Here is a 14,239-nt window from a genome sequence, read left to right on the forward strand (position 1 = left end):
GGGTGCTGGGAAGAGAAGTAATCCACCCTAATTCAGACCGAGGTAAAATCAGAGGTAGCAGAGAGATTTTATTGCCACTGGTATTATTTATACTTCAATAAGAATTTAACTGGAAGCCTTCTCTCTCCCAGGTGCAAACGCATTTTAAGTCCATTTTCTCATTGTGGAATAAAAGATTTTTTCCCTCATTAAGAGATGGGAGAAGGAACGGCATAGAAGGAGAGAAGGTTAAGAAATTTTGCAGACCCCGAGACAATCCCACATAAGTGACCAAACACTCTGACATAGGACATTCTACTCTTTATTTAGGGAAGGTAGACTTGAAACCCTCCTTGGCTGAATTGCACAGGGGGAATATTCCCAGCCAGCTTTCTGGGGGTGCTCATGTCCTGTTCTCTACATAGAACACTGTCTGGAATGCTTGCCAGCTATTGTGGGAATTTATTTCTATTTCTTTTGTTTTCTGAAAGCCCATCCCTTCCCATCCTGTAACATTTCCCAGATCTAGGGAAACCACAAATTGACCTATTCCTGGGATGAGAGGCTGTGGGCAGGGCCAGATCCCTGAAGGAATAAGACAATGAGAAGTACCATGTGGAAGTCAGCAAATTTAGGGCAATGCATCCTCTCAAAGCTGGAGGAAAGAAAATATGCAGATGGAGGTCAGCATCAACAATAATAAATACATTTTTGTGGCACATTAAGGTTTATAAAGCACAAAACAACTCTAGTAGAGCAAATATTATTATTCCCATTCTACAGATGATGGAAATGGAGGCTCAGATAATTTGTTCCCAGTCACACAGCTAGTATATGTCACTGAAAGAAACGGAACTCAGGATTCTATGAACACCCAATTCTTTTCCCCACCCCCGATTCCCTATTCATTTTGTGTGGTGGGCAAGAGCTGTAGGCAGGTCAAAAGGGAAGAAGAATGTGACAGGGCTATTTAATCTTTGGCCATTACATTTTCACATGAATTTCAGCGGAGCAGTAGGGAGAGAAACTGGAGAGAACAGGTGATAAGAGAATATATGTACATCCTTAGTATATTTCAGGTGAGAGAAAAGGCTGATGGATATTCCAAAAAGAGGAGATGGACAGATTTCCCATTTGGGAATATCCTCAAAATATCTTAAATTCTAGTTCAGTGAGCTTGACTTTTATTTTTTAGCAAAATTCTAGAATGGGGATGATTTATGGACATTAGTAGTGGAGAGAAGTTTAATCAAGATAGTGTCCTGCCAGACTAATGTATGTTTTCCTTTGACTGACTAGATTGGGAAGTCAGATAAAAGCCTCTCTGGATATAGATATGTTTGTGTATATATATAATATATATATATATATATATATATATACACACACACATACATACACAAAGAAATATTTATCTACATAGATATCTATGCAATCATATAGAGACATAAAAAGACAGAGATAGAGAGATCTATGTATATTTATATTTCCACATGTCTATCTCTCTCTATACATAGACATACCTCCACATGTATGCATGCATGTATTGTCTCCATATGTATGCATGTACCTAAACATCGCTCTCCCTTTGTCACTGTCTCTGCCCCTCTCTCTCTGTCTCTGTCTCTTTTTGTCCCTCTGTCTCATCTGGAACATGCAGAGAGGTATTTCTCTGACCTCCCAATCTATCACCCTGTCAGCCAAGGGCAAAGATTAATTAGTCCGGCAGGTATATACACATATATCTTCATATCTTTCTATGTTTCTACCTGTATCTATATTTATATTAAAGATACTATCTTTGCTATATATTTATTGATATATAAATATATTTGGTATATAGCATCTAGAATATCTAGCTACATGGCATATATTATAGGCTAGATTTAAGCATGGCATCTGGCTAAGTCTCTCATACCATCCGTGGGTAAAAGATGGAGGATGACATGAGCTAAGGAGAGTCAGGACTGGTAGGGTGACTAGACCCCTTGAGCCCAATCAGTTCCCAAGTCTTATCTTTTCTACCTTCACTTCATCTTTTCTCTACGTACTTTTTCCCGGATTTAAGCCATAACTGCCCTAGTCCAGTCTGCCTACTGCCAGAGTGTCTCAATCAGTGCCCCCATGTCCACTTCCTTTAGTCCACCCTCCTGATGGCTTCCGAAGCAAAGTTCCAATTATGTGTTAAGCGCTTCAGTGGCTCTTGCCATTGTGACCTTCAAAGTAATGTCACTGTACATAATGAACAACCTTGCAAACACATACTCATACATAAGAAATTCTAATCTGGGATCCACCCAAGAGCGATGGCATTGGTCAAGATGAGCTCCGACTTCAGCTTAGAAAGCACAATGAGGAGTGGGGCAAGCTACAATGACTCAGTCATTGCTGTGACACAGAGTAAGAAGCAAGAAATCTGTCCAAAAAATAGAGAAGAGAAAGTCTTCTAGAGAAGATTTCTAGAGGGGGAGGGAGGAGTGAGAACAAGGAGGAGCTGGATCCAGACACCAAGCAATTTTAGAGGCTTTTCTAGAGTACTGAATGGGAGTTAAGTGGTCATATAACCAATAGTATTAGTCAAGACTTGAACCCAGCTCTTTCTGGCCCAGAGTCAGGCTCTCTATCCCATTATACCAGAAGGGTTAAACATAATGCCCAAGGACTTGCAACACTCCTTAGTGCTACCAGAGCCAGATTAAAATGTAATTGGGAAATATTTAACAAAACAAAAATACAATAGTCCACAGATAACGTTAATATGTGATCTTCTAAGTCAACATGCTTCTGTAGGGTCTTTACTATGGCCTAGTGATCCCATTTCTATTTGACTGTGTAATCTCTGTACCACATCACATTGCCTCTCATTTTCTATACTAAAGTGGTACTCGAGAATAATGGCCTGAGTAAATTGTTGCCCTTAGTTAATGGACAGTGGAATTGAGGAGATTAAAAAATGGAAGAAGAGCCATATTCCTGAAGTGGAAGCCATAGAAGAGGTCCTGAGACCTCAGAGAATACCAGTAAAATTAGTAGGCTGACAGCTGCTGTTCTGCCACATACACCGAGAGTTATACTGGAACACATAATATAATGCTGACTACACTGACCTGACTTGTCCTTGGTGGGACCCTGATCTCTCCTTTCCTCAACTTCAATAGCCTTTATCATCATACCCCAAAGTTAAGCACTTGATTCTATACTCAGAGACTCAATAATAGCAAAAATTCATAGAGGACTTTAAAGTTTGCAAAGAGTTTTTATATGCATTTTTCAAGGAGATCTTCATAACAAAGTTGGGGTGAGAGGTACTACAGACAGAAAGCACCAGGCTCATGTGAATTATTTCCTTGCCTTCCCTTCCCCCCCAAAAATCTGAAAGATATGATTGCAAAGCCATAGGCAGCCAATTATACTTAAAAGATTGTGGAAAATGGGAAGGATCTTTGAATAATGTGTGAATTGTGGGCCTAATTCTAATTTTCCTAGTAATTTTTGCCAAATAGTGAGTCCTTATCACAATAGATTCTGTATTTGTCTTTGTTGATAACTAAAGTATTAGATAAAGTGGCTTCTTGTTATACATCTAATCTGTTCCATCAATCTGTTTGTTAACCAGTTCCAAATTGTTTTAAGGAAAAGTAATTTTATGTACAAAAATATTTATAGCAGATCTTTTTGTGAAAACAAAAACTGGAAATCAAGAGGATATCCAACAAATAAAGAATGGTTGAATAAGTGAGATAGATAGAAAGATGGAGGTATGTATATAGATGGACATATATATGGAGTACTATTGAAGTATAAGAGTTGAAAGAATAGATGGCTTAAAAATACAGGAAAGACACATGAACTGATGCAGAATGAAGTGAGCAGAAAAAAATTTATACTATAACATCAATCTCATAAAAATGAACAATTTTGAGCATTTCAATAAACTGTCAAAGAATGAAATGAGCAGAATCAGGAGAACAATTTATATAATAATATCACTGTAAACTTTGAAAGAACTATGATCAATGAAATGACTTTTATAATTCCAGAGCACTGATGATGAAACTATTGCAATTCATTATAGAGAAGTGACAGATTTAGGGTGCAGAATGAGAAATCAATTTTATTTATGCAGCCATTGAGGGAATTTATTTTGTAAATAAATGCATAATTGTTATGCCCCTTTTCCAGATGAGGAAATTTAGGAAGAAAGAGGGGAAGAGGGGAAGAAGGAAGGAGAAAAGAAGAAAGAAGAAAAATGTTAAGCCAGGCACTGTGGTAAAAATTTAATATTATTTCTGAGCTTTAGAAACTTATATGTGGGTATGGTCACACAACTAGGTATTGGAGGCAGGATATAACCCTTAGTCTCTCCAGATTCTTTCTAGGACACCACAAGGAGCTACAGTTCTGAAGTTTAGAATTCCAGTTTTAGACCTGAAAGGGATCCTGGATCATTTAGTTTCTAGCCCAAGCTGATCATTTGACAAAGGGGAACTAAGGTCAAAAGAGAACCAATCTGCTCAGTCATGAGGGGAGTGTAGTCACCAGGACAGGACAAACAAGGCTCTCTGACACCCAAGTCAATGTTTTTTATCATGCGGGTGTTGTGTATCCTTCCCTCTTCCATTCATGCTCTTGCATTGCCTGGTGCTCTGAAGTTTTCCTCAATTTCAGTCCTTTTAGTGCTAATTTAATTCAGGTGAGTGTGTATTAATTAGAAGAACTTTTAAGAATAAAGATGAAGCAAAGCAAAGCAAAAGCTCTTGCCATCTAGGAGTTTATAATTTAGTGGAGTTATTGCTTGTCCCTCTTTCTCAAAGAGGTTCATGACATCAGGGGTGTGATGCCATGATATGCAAGTAAATTGGATTGAAATGACGGAGGCTGGACAAATTCACCAACCTTACTTTCTCCTCCAGAGCCATCCCGGTCCAGTGGCCAGATATAGATCAGGATGCCTGAGATGGACCCGGATGCATTGTAGGAATAAGACAGACAAATAATGGTATAAAGATGTCCAAACAGAGTTTGGTGTGAGACATTTGACAAAAGAAGGACTCAAATCTGGAGGGATCAGGATAGCATTTATGGAGAATGAGGCACCTGATCTAGTCCTTGAAGAAAGGGAGAATTTCACCAGGTGATACTATTTAAAGCATGATAGCCACTTGGAAAAAAAAAAATTGATATGGAAAAGTATAAAAGGAAATCAAGGAAGGTGAATGAACCAGATTAGAAGTCTCTGATCCAGGCAAGAGGTGAATAGGTCAGCAATAAGAATGAAAAGAAGAGGAAAGATGATGCTATATAAATGACAGTGGAGGGTCATTCATTTCACCACCAATATGTAAACTCCCACAAGGTTAGGTTCAAATGCTATCCCTCCCACTAAGCAGCAGTTAGCAAGGGATAAGTTCGTTGAGTGATTCCCCTTTCTTTTTGTTCCTTATGTGACAATTTAGCTTCATTGCCCAAAGGACCTTGCCATAGGATCATCTTGTGAAGAAGTATAGACACCTCCTCCAGAGGAAATAGGTTAGCTTGGACCTTTAATGGAGTCCTTGGGCCTTTCTCTACTTTCTAGATCTGGGGAAGGGGCTAGAAAGGATTTGGGCAATCTTGCTACCTCTAGGACCTAGAGGGATCCTGAGGCGAGTGGGTCAACTCCTCCCCACCTATTCCCTTGCGTTCCCTCTCCCTTCCTCCATCCTTCCTTGACTGTTGGGGTGATGGACTGAGCTGAGCTCCTGAACCGCTGCATTAATAAGAAACAGGGGAAAGAAGCTCCGGGAGAGGGTTGAAGTGCCGGGTGTGGGGATTCCTGCAGAGACCTCAGGGGGCAGATCAGATGGAGCTTGAAGCCGGGGGGAGAGTGAGAGGCGGGAAGGAGGAGGAGCAGCAGCCTCCACGGGGGGTGGGGGAAATTCTAACAAAAGACCTGGGTGTCGGGAGCTCCTTTTTTGACTCCGGACTATCCTAGTAACCCAATCCTAGGCACTACTCTGCTAGTTCTGTGGCTAAAAGGAAGCTCCCCCAACCCTCCCTGAAAAGCAGAGGAACCAGCCTGTGCTGGGGAAAGGAAAGACCGTGGAGATCCATCAAGTCCAGTCGTTCTAAAAAGGTGGTCCTGGGACCTCTGGATTAAATTCTAATGCATAGATACAGAAAACATAACCTACAAAAACTCTAGCGGCGGGCCGGCAACGATTTTAAAGAGTGAAAGGGGTCCTCGGGCCAAAAAGTTTGAGAACCGCTGAATTAGTCCAAACTTACGGTGTTAGGGACCAGACTCGGAAATATTCAGGGTCATCTACAAGCGTCTCCCTCCCTCCAGCCCCATCCTCCAAAGGTGGAGTCCGGCCAGTGGGGAGCCGCAGTCTGAGAAAACTACTTCTTGGGGAGCCTGTACATACATTCGGGGTTTATGCTTTATTTTAGAGGAGAAAGAGGTGGGGTGATTTTACTCTGGAAGGGAGTTTAGAACTTAGTCCTAAAGATAACCCTTTGCTCTCCTATTCCCCACCTCCCCAGTAAGAGCTCTAGTGTGGATGTAGCGCAGTTAAGTGTGTGTGTATTCGAGCACATATATGTGTGAGTCCCTAATCCGAGGCTGCCCGTCCCCTTCCCCCGGCTCCCTAGGGCAGGAGGGGGTGTGGTTAGGTTTCAGTTCAGCTGCCCTCGGAGGGGGTGAATTCTCCTCCCCGGGGACAGGACCGACACCCCCTTCTCCGCCTTTGGGGAAGGTGAGGGGGTGGGGGCGCCGCGTGGAGCCCGGCCTGGAGTGGCCTGGAAAGGGTCAGAGCGATCGGAGAAAGTTTCCACGTGGAGCCTCCCTCGGGGGAGGGGAGGGAAAGAGAGAGCGTTGAAAGCAGCGAGGACAGAGAGGGCGATTGGGGGTCCCGGGCAAAGGTGAGTTAAGACTGGCGCCGGGGGAGGAGGAAGGCGTGGGGAGGGAGTAGGGAGGAGTTGGGTCCTCCAGAGAGGCTGAGAACCACAGGAGGGAGGAAGCTGGGAAGTAAGGGATAGGGGTGGGGAAGCAGTCCCGGAGAAGTGGGAGGGGACAGGTTGAGGGGTGGTCTCCTAGGAGGAGCCAGCCTGCACTTTATTGTTCTGTAGCCCTCCGCAACGAGGAATTGTGTGTTGAGCGTGGAGTAGGGGGTTAGGGAAGTGTAGGAGAAAAGACCCCCATCTTCCCCCATGGGCTTTGGGCAGGTCCGTGAGTTGCCGCACCTTGGGATAAGGCTGGAAGCTTTGGTTACGGTTTTAGGTGTACCTTGGGGAGGACGGTGCGATGGGGGTGGGGGCGCGAGGAAACGTGGGGGATTTGGGTCACCTCTCACCGGACTCTCTGGTCCTGGAGTGGAAACCATCTGGTCAAAGGTTAGGGGTTTAGTAGCGTTGGAGGGGTAACAGACAGTGGGCTCAACTAAAATGACTTCTCATTCCCAACCAGGAATATGTTCTATGGAGAGATCTCCTCCCGGGGGAGGAGGGGAGAGAAAGGAGGGAGGGAAAAGTGTAGGGAACCGGGAGTGGGGGAGGGGATTTGGTTATTCTCCAGACAATGAATTCCAGTCCTAAACCTAGAAATTGGTGTGAGGAGCAGAGAAGGAGATGAGGAGATGAAATTTCATTTTTCTGCATCTAGTTTTGATGGCTCTATTCTGTCACTTGGGTTGACTTTTCTTATGTTATTGAAGAAATAAGAAGTGTATAGATAAGGGGGACTAGATTGGGGGTCTGCCCTTGTTAGGAACGGGATGCTGCCACGGGGCTGGGAATACATTATACTCGAATACCTTTTGCAGGCTCCTGGGGTATAATTCCTGAGGTGATGTCTGGAAGCAGTTGCTGGAGGAACCTGGCTTCTTTTGGCTGGGGAGCCCCTTCCTTAGCGAGGCAGAATGGGGGGCAATGGCTCTGCCTTGAGGGTCTGCACAGATCACAGAGGAGGCATCAACTGGCTCAGCCTGAGCCCTGACGGTCGGCGGCTGCTGACGGGCAGCGAGGATGGCACTGCTCGGCTCTGGAGCACTGATGACAGCCAGTGTCATGGACACTTCCAAGGTAGAGAGCGCACTGCTCCTCCCCTAACCAGGGCCTTCCTGGCCCCCCAGAAGGAGCCACATGGCTCCTTAGCCTGGCTCTCCCTTCTTCCTCCTCTCTCTCTCCGTCAGCCTCCGGGCTCCGGAGATAGTGTCTCCCCAGAAACCGGGATGACAGTGGGTCGCTCCAGCTTTCCCATCCTACAAGGAGTTTTTGAAACAGGGCCACGGTTATATGGACACATGGAAGTAGCCTCAGCCATTTTGGATAGGCAGCCAAGGCTGTCCTTCTGGGGAGTAAGGAAGGCTGTATGGAATGGATGTGTCTGACAGACGTCAGGAGGCTCGGTCATTGGGAGGGGGGACCCACCTAGAACATTTGTCAGCACATTGGATTTTGATAAGCGCTGGATGGAGGAATCGGGAAACTGGAGGTTTAGTCCCGGTCCTGTCAATAACTGACTATGTGACACTGGGCAAGTCATTTCCAAGTTTGATATCCCTTGCTTCTGTGACTTTAAGCCAAGCAAGTCAGGTCAGTTACTGAGGGTGTGCAAGTGGTTATTCTGTTTTGTGGCTTTTTAAAAAAAAACATCTTCCATGTAGAGAACTTCAGATAAAGAAGTCTTCTTACCAATTCATATTTATTGAAACTACACTTCATCTTGCTGTCTTCCTACTGCCCTCTTTTGGAGAGTTTTGGCTCCAAAGGTTAGCTTTAGGCATGTGTGTGTGTGTGTGTGTGTGTGTGTGTGTGTATACATATACATATATACATATATACACATATTTTTTTATTCTGTGCTACCTTACTTCATATCTCTCCACTCCAAAATTTACAGAAGGATCTCTTAGATCATAGATTTTAGACCTTGAAGAGACCTCAGAAGCCATTTAGTTCAACCCCTTCATTTTGCTTATGAGAAAATTAACTTTGGCTTAACTGAGATTTGCTAATATTCATACTGACAACTGAGACTTTGCTGTAAATGGAAATAAAAAACCAGCTGCTTCTATATAGCCAAAAGAGAAGTCTGATTTACTGTAAGTTTTAGACCCCAGGGAGTCCTGATTTGAGTGGAGTCCACTCTCTCCTTAAAGCTGAAATATTTTTCAGATTCTACACTAGTTTTAAGAATCCATTGTGATTCCGCACCTATTTGTGTCTGTATTCTCATAAAAGGTAACATTTATAGGTGATTATACCGCTTTTGGCACAATCCAGTCCGGTAGAGCTATTCCCCAAAGTGCCCCTTTGGAAACTCCAATATATTGATCCTCAAACTGAGCCCATTTTCCCCTCCTTTTGCCTAGTTATCCCTTGTCCCCTTCTTCATCACCCTCTGCTCTCCATTCACAACTGCTGCAGTTCCACCTGCCTTCTCCAGCTTTATTCTCCTTACACTTCCTTTTCAGGAAAGCATCTATGTCCCCGAGCCCCTCAATGCCCTTGATTTGAGGACTAATCCTACTCAATAAGAAATTTTCATGTGTAGCAGTGAAAAAATGGCCACTCTTTCCTCTCAAATGTTTCCTCTTGATGGTAGAGTTCAAAAGTGAAAGAGGTGTTAAATGCTCAATAAGGGGGGAAATAGTAAATTTTAATTTCCTGGAATAGTAGATGTGAGTCAGTGAGTACTTGGTGGGAAGAAAGAGTAATCTTTTTTTCTTAAAAGAATATGTTTCCTTGAAATCGAGATGATGTGCTCTGTTACTTTTGTAAGGAGTCAGGAATCATAGAAAGGAAGCTGCCTTCAGATATCACCTGAGATGGAGAACCATAAATAGTGATCATACAAATGAGTCTTAGACCTCATCAGGCTTCAGGGTGCATAGTAAGCCCTCAATAAATACAGATTAATTGATCTGTGATTCCCAAGATAGGAGAATTGGTAACTTCTGATATATTGCCTTCCCTTGAGCTATTAATTCACTGAAATGCTTGCTTACTACTCTAGAATACTGAGGGTTGGAGAGCCTTCCCCTTTTACAAGCCACTTCTAACAAAGAATAGAAAGTGTTGAGACCAGCTATGGATCATGTGGTCAGCTGCCCAAGGAAATGTGATTCTGTGATAGCAGCAGGTAACTGTGAAAAGGGGACAAAATGGACAAGGTAGTAAAGAAGTGAGAGGTGAGTGGGGAATTCCTGGCTGTATGGATCTAGAATTAGAGTATAGATAGACTCAGAATCAGAAACCTGGATAAGCTTCTATTGCCCTTTGAACTCCTTGAGAGAAGATAGTTATAAAAACAAAGTATACAAGTTGTGTTTTATCTCATGTTACAATCGTGTTACAAAGATGTTATACTGAAATAATTTTTTTTTGCAAATTGGATGTTTCAAATGAATTCAGGAGATACTCTATGAAAAGGAGAATCTTTCTATAAATTGAGCAATTAATCAAAAAACATTTTTTTTAAAAACTAAATTTTTTCTCCAATTACATGTAAAAACAATTTTTAACATTAGTTGTTTTTTTTTTTTTTAAGTTCCAAATTTTGTACCTTCTATCCCTACTTCCTCCCTCTCAGGGTAAGCAATCTGATATAGATTATATGTGTGCAATCATATAAAACTATCTCCACATTAGTCATTTAATCAAAAAGCATTAAGTATTTGCTATGTGCTGAGTACCATATTAGCCACCAGGAATAAAAAAAGACAAAAATAAAAGTTCCTTCCCTCAAGGAATTTACATCTTATTGGGAAAAACAATGATGTTAGACATAAATTATAAAAATGAGAAGCATTCCTGGGCCTGCTGCTTTCCTATCCTTTGTTCTCAACCCATCTATAAGGAATAGATTCAAACCTGGAGAAATTTAGTTTCTAATAAGAGGAGTTATTTTCCTTCTCTCACACTCTTTATCTTTACACTGTGATCCAATCTCCCCAAGAGAAAATTACTTGAAGTTTGTTTGGCTCATGCCTAGGATTTCTCAAAAGAGGTCAATAGAAAGGTCTTCAGTGTATAATGTGAATGAGGTGTGGGACAGCAATGTATTTTTTTTCTTTTTTTAATTAAAGCTTTATTTTCAAAATGTATGTATGGATAATTTTTCAACATTAATCCTCAAAAAACCTTGCATTCTAATTTTCCTCCCTTTCCCTCCCTCCCTCCCCTAGATGGCAGGAAATCCAATATATTCTAAACATAGTAAAAATATATATTAAATCCAATATATACATACACATTTATACAATTATCTTGCTGCAGAAGAAAAATCAAATCAAAAAAGAGAAAAAAATGAGAGAAAATAAAATGCAAGCAAACAACAACAAAAAGAGTGAAAATGCTGTTATGATCCACACTCGGTCCCCACAGATCTTTCTCTGGATGCAGATGGCTCTTTTGTCACAAGATCATTGGAACTGGCATCAGTCATCTTATTGTTGAAGAGCCATGTCTATCAGAATTGATCCTCATGAAGTATTGTTGTTGAAGTGTATAATGATTTCCTGGTCCTGCTCATTTCATTCAGCATCAGTTCATATAAATCTCTGTAGGTGTCTCTGAAATCATCCTGCTGGTCATTTCTTACAGAACAATATTCATATACCACAATTTATTCAGCCATTCTCCAATTGATGGGCATCCATTCTGTTTCCAGTTTCTTGCCACTACAAAGAGGGCTGCCACAAACATTCTTGCACATACAGCTCCCTTTCCCTTCTTTAAGATCTCTTTGGGATATAAGACCAGTAGAAACGCTGTTGGATCAAAGGTATGAATAGTTTGATAACTTTTTGAGCATAGTTCCAAATTGCTCTCCAGAATGGTTGGATCCGTTCACAATTCCACCAACAATGCCTCAGTGTCCCAGTTTTCCCTCATCCCCTCCAACATTCGTCATTATCTTTTCCTGTCATCTTAGCCAGTCTGAGAGGTGTGTAGTGGTACCTCAGAGATGTCTTAATTTGTATTTCTCTGATCAATCAGCAATGTATTTCTTCCATAAAAAGGAAATACTAAATAAAAAGCTTGTAAGCCCACATTAATAGAGACTCGGAATAGGATACAGTAGCTTATATGTAGCAAGATTATGTGATGATCAATTGTGATAGACTTAGCTTTCTCGGCAATACAGTGTGATCCAAAACAATTCCAATAGAGTTGGGATGGAAAATGAGAGCCACATCCAGAGAGAGAGCTATGGAGACTGAATGTGGATTAAAGTATTATGTTTTCACCTTCTTTGTTTGCTTTTTCTTTCTAGTAGTTTTTCCCCTTTGTTATAATGACCAATATGGAAATATGTTTTAAATGATGGTACAAATATAACTTATATTGATTACTTGCTGTCTAGAGGAGGGGGGAGGTAAGGAAGAGAGGGAGGGAGAAAAAATTTGGAACTCAAAATCTTACAAAAATGAATGTTGCAAACTGTCTTTACATGTAATTAGAAAAATAAATACTATTGAAGAAAAAAAATCCACTAAGTGTTATATCCTAGGAGGTTGGCATTTAAAACAAGACCCAGTATAATTGGCAAAGTCTGCTTAATAAGCATTTTATGCTTCACCTTAACCCTGTACTGTCCAAACAATTCCTTTTAGGCCTATATCTTTTATAGGACAGGTCGGGGTTAATCTTCTCCCTCTGGTGGTAGTCATCCTCTATGATGCAGAAACACTGTTATAAAAAGAGAATTCAGTTGTGTCTCACCTCATTATAGATATGCTGCTGAAAGTTTTATAGAAATCAGATTTGTTTTGTAAATTGGTCATATTTCAAATGAGAAAGTATTTTGAAAACCTTATGAAGTGCCATATAAATATTAGCTATTATGTGCTTAGGAGATTTATTGTGAAAAAGATTGTGAATACTCCTGTAAATTGAACAATCAATAAATATTGATTAAATGCCTACTTTAGTCAAGGCATTGAGTTGCAAAAACAAAGATGAAACTATTCCTTCCCTATTCTTTCTCTCAGGAATAAGGAGAATCTTTTATTCCTGTCCCCTACCCCTTTCTTTTGTGAGATGGGATAGCTCTACTGTATTCTATTAGGAGAGATAATATGTATGCAAGTATATCCCAAATATAAATATTTACAATAATTAAACAATAATTAATAATAAACAATAATTAAAAAAACCTTAATAAGCATCAGCTGACTGCCAGCCAGCTCTGACCAAGGAATCCAGGATCTCTCCTAATATTGTTCATGAGATCCATCTTGGGAATCACTCTTCATTCAGCTAGGATCCAAGAAGTTCCAAGCAGAGGAGGGTCTGGATTAAAGCTGACCTGGCAAAGCCCATCCGAACTTCCCTGTGGCTTACAGCTGCTAGGGTGGAGGATAGAATTCTCCCATTCCTCCCTTGCTGGGGGGAATGTGAGAACATTTCTGGAGTGGCAGAGGCAGGAAAGGCAAGAGTAAAAACCTATGACAATGTTGGCAAAAAAGCCAGTAGCCTCTGTTTCTCCTACTACCAGTTCATGTTATTTTTGTTAATGTTTGTCAGCATTTCTCAAGCTCCAGTTTGTACAGAACACTGTAGTAGACATCATTGGAGGATGCAACATATATTATAATCTTTGTTGCAGAGCTTCCAAGCTAGTCAATGAATATGTGAAAGATAACTTTTTATTTTATTTAACAAGACCAAGTAATGTTGAAGCATGATAGAATGCAGACAGGATAAAAAGACAGAGTAGAGGAGTGAATGTCACAGTAGAGTTAATCACTGAAGGCCGTTTATTGATTCTGTTATTGAGGCAATGACTGATGTCGGTCTAGATGACCACTTAGGGTGTTACCAACTCTCCTATGATTCACTGAGTTGATTTCTGAGATAGATGTAAGATAAATGAACTGTATTAGTCTATTTTTTTAAATGACCATGTTCTTCTACCTGCATTTTTTCAGTAATAAACAGATTATTAATGAGCTTATATTATATGTGGGAGTATGGGTAACACAAAGTACATCATAGCCATTACCTCAGAAACTTACAGTCCTTTAAATTGTTTCCTAAACCTGAAAGATCTTCCCACTTTACCTCCATCTCTTCAAATCCCATGTTTCCATCAAAATCCTACTCAAGCTCCATTCTGATGAAATATGAAGGTTTCCTGAATCTTTCTTTCCATAAATTTATATTTCATATATTTAATATGTAATATACTTATATATTATGTGTATTGTCTCTATGATAGAATGTAAGCTCTTTGAAGGCAAAGATTGTTTTATTCTAGTCTTTATATCCCCAT

The 14,239-nt window shown here is 40.9% G+C and overlaps 1 protein-coding gene across 3 annotated transcripts in view; it reads left to right on the forward strand.

Annotated features, from left to right (window-relative positions):
• Positions 1-6,543: 6,543 nt before the first annotated feature.
• Positions 6,544-14,239, forward strand: part of WDR86 (WD repeat domain 86) — a 48,746-nt gene continuing 41,050 nt past the window's right edge. For 2 of the 3 annotated variants that reach the window (XM_052001008.1, XM_052001010.1), the window contains exons 1-2: positions 6,544-6,882; positions 7,782-8,040. In XM_052001008.1, the coding sequence (XP_051856968.1) occupies positions 7,878-8,040 (163 nt within the window). In that variant the 5' untranslated portion in view covers positions 6,544-6,882; positions 7,782-7,877. Of the gene's footprint in view, positions 6,883-7,041; positions 7,186-7,781; positions 8,041-14,239 lie in introns of those variants that run through there. The other variant, XM_052001009.1, reaches the window with a different exon arrangement.

This window comes from Antechinus flavipes, chromosome 5 (genome assembly GCF_016432865.1).
Source record: "Antechinus flavipes isolate AdamAnt ecotype Samford, QLD, Australia chromosome 5, AdamAnt_v2, whole genome shotgun sequence".
Lineage (NCBI taxonomy): Eukaryota > Metazoa > Chordata > Mammalia > Dasyuromorphia > Dasyuridae > Antechinus > Antechinus flavipes.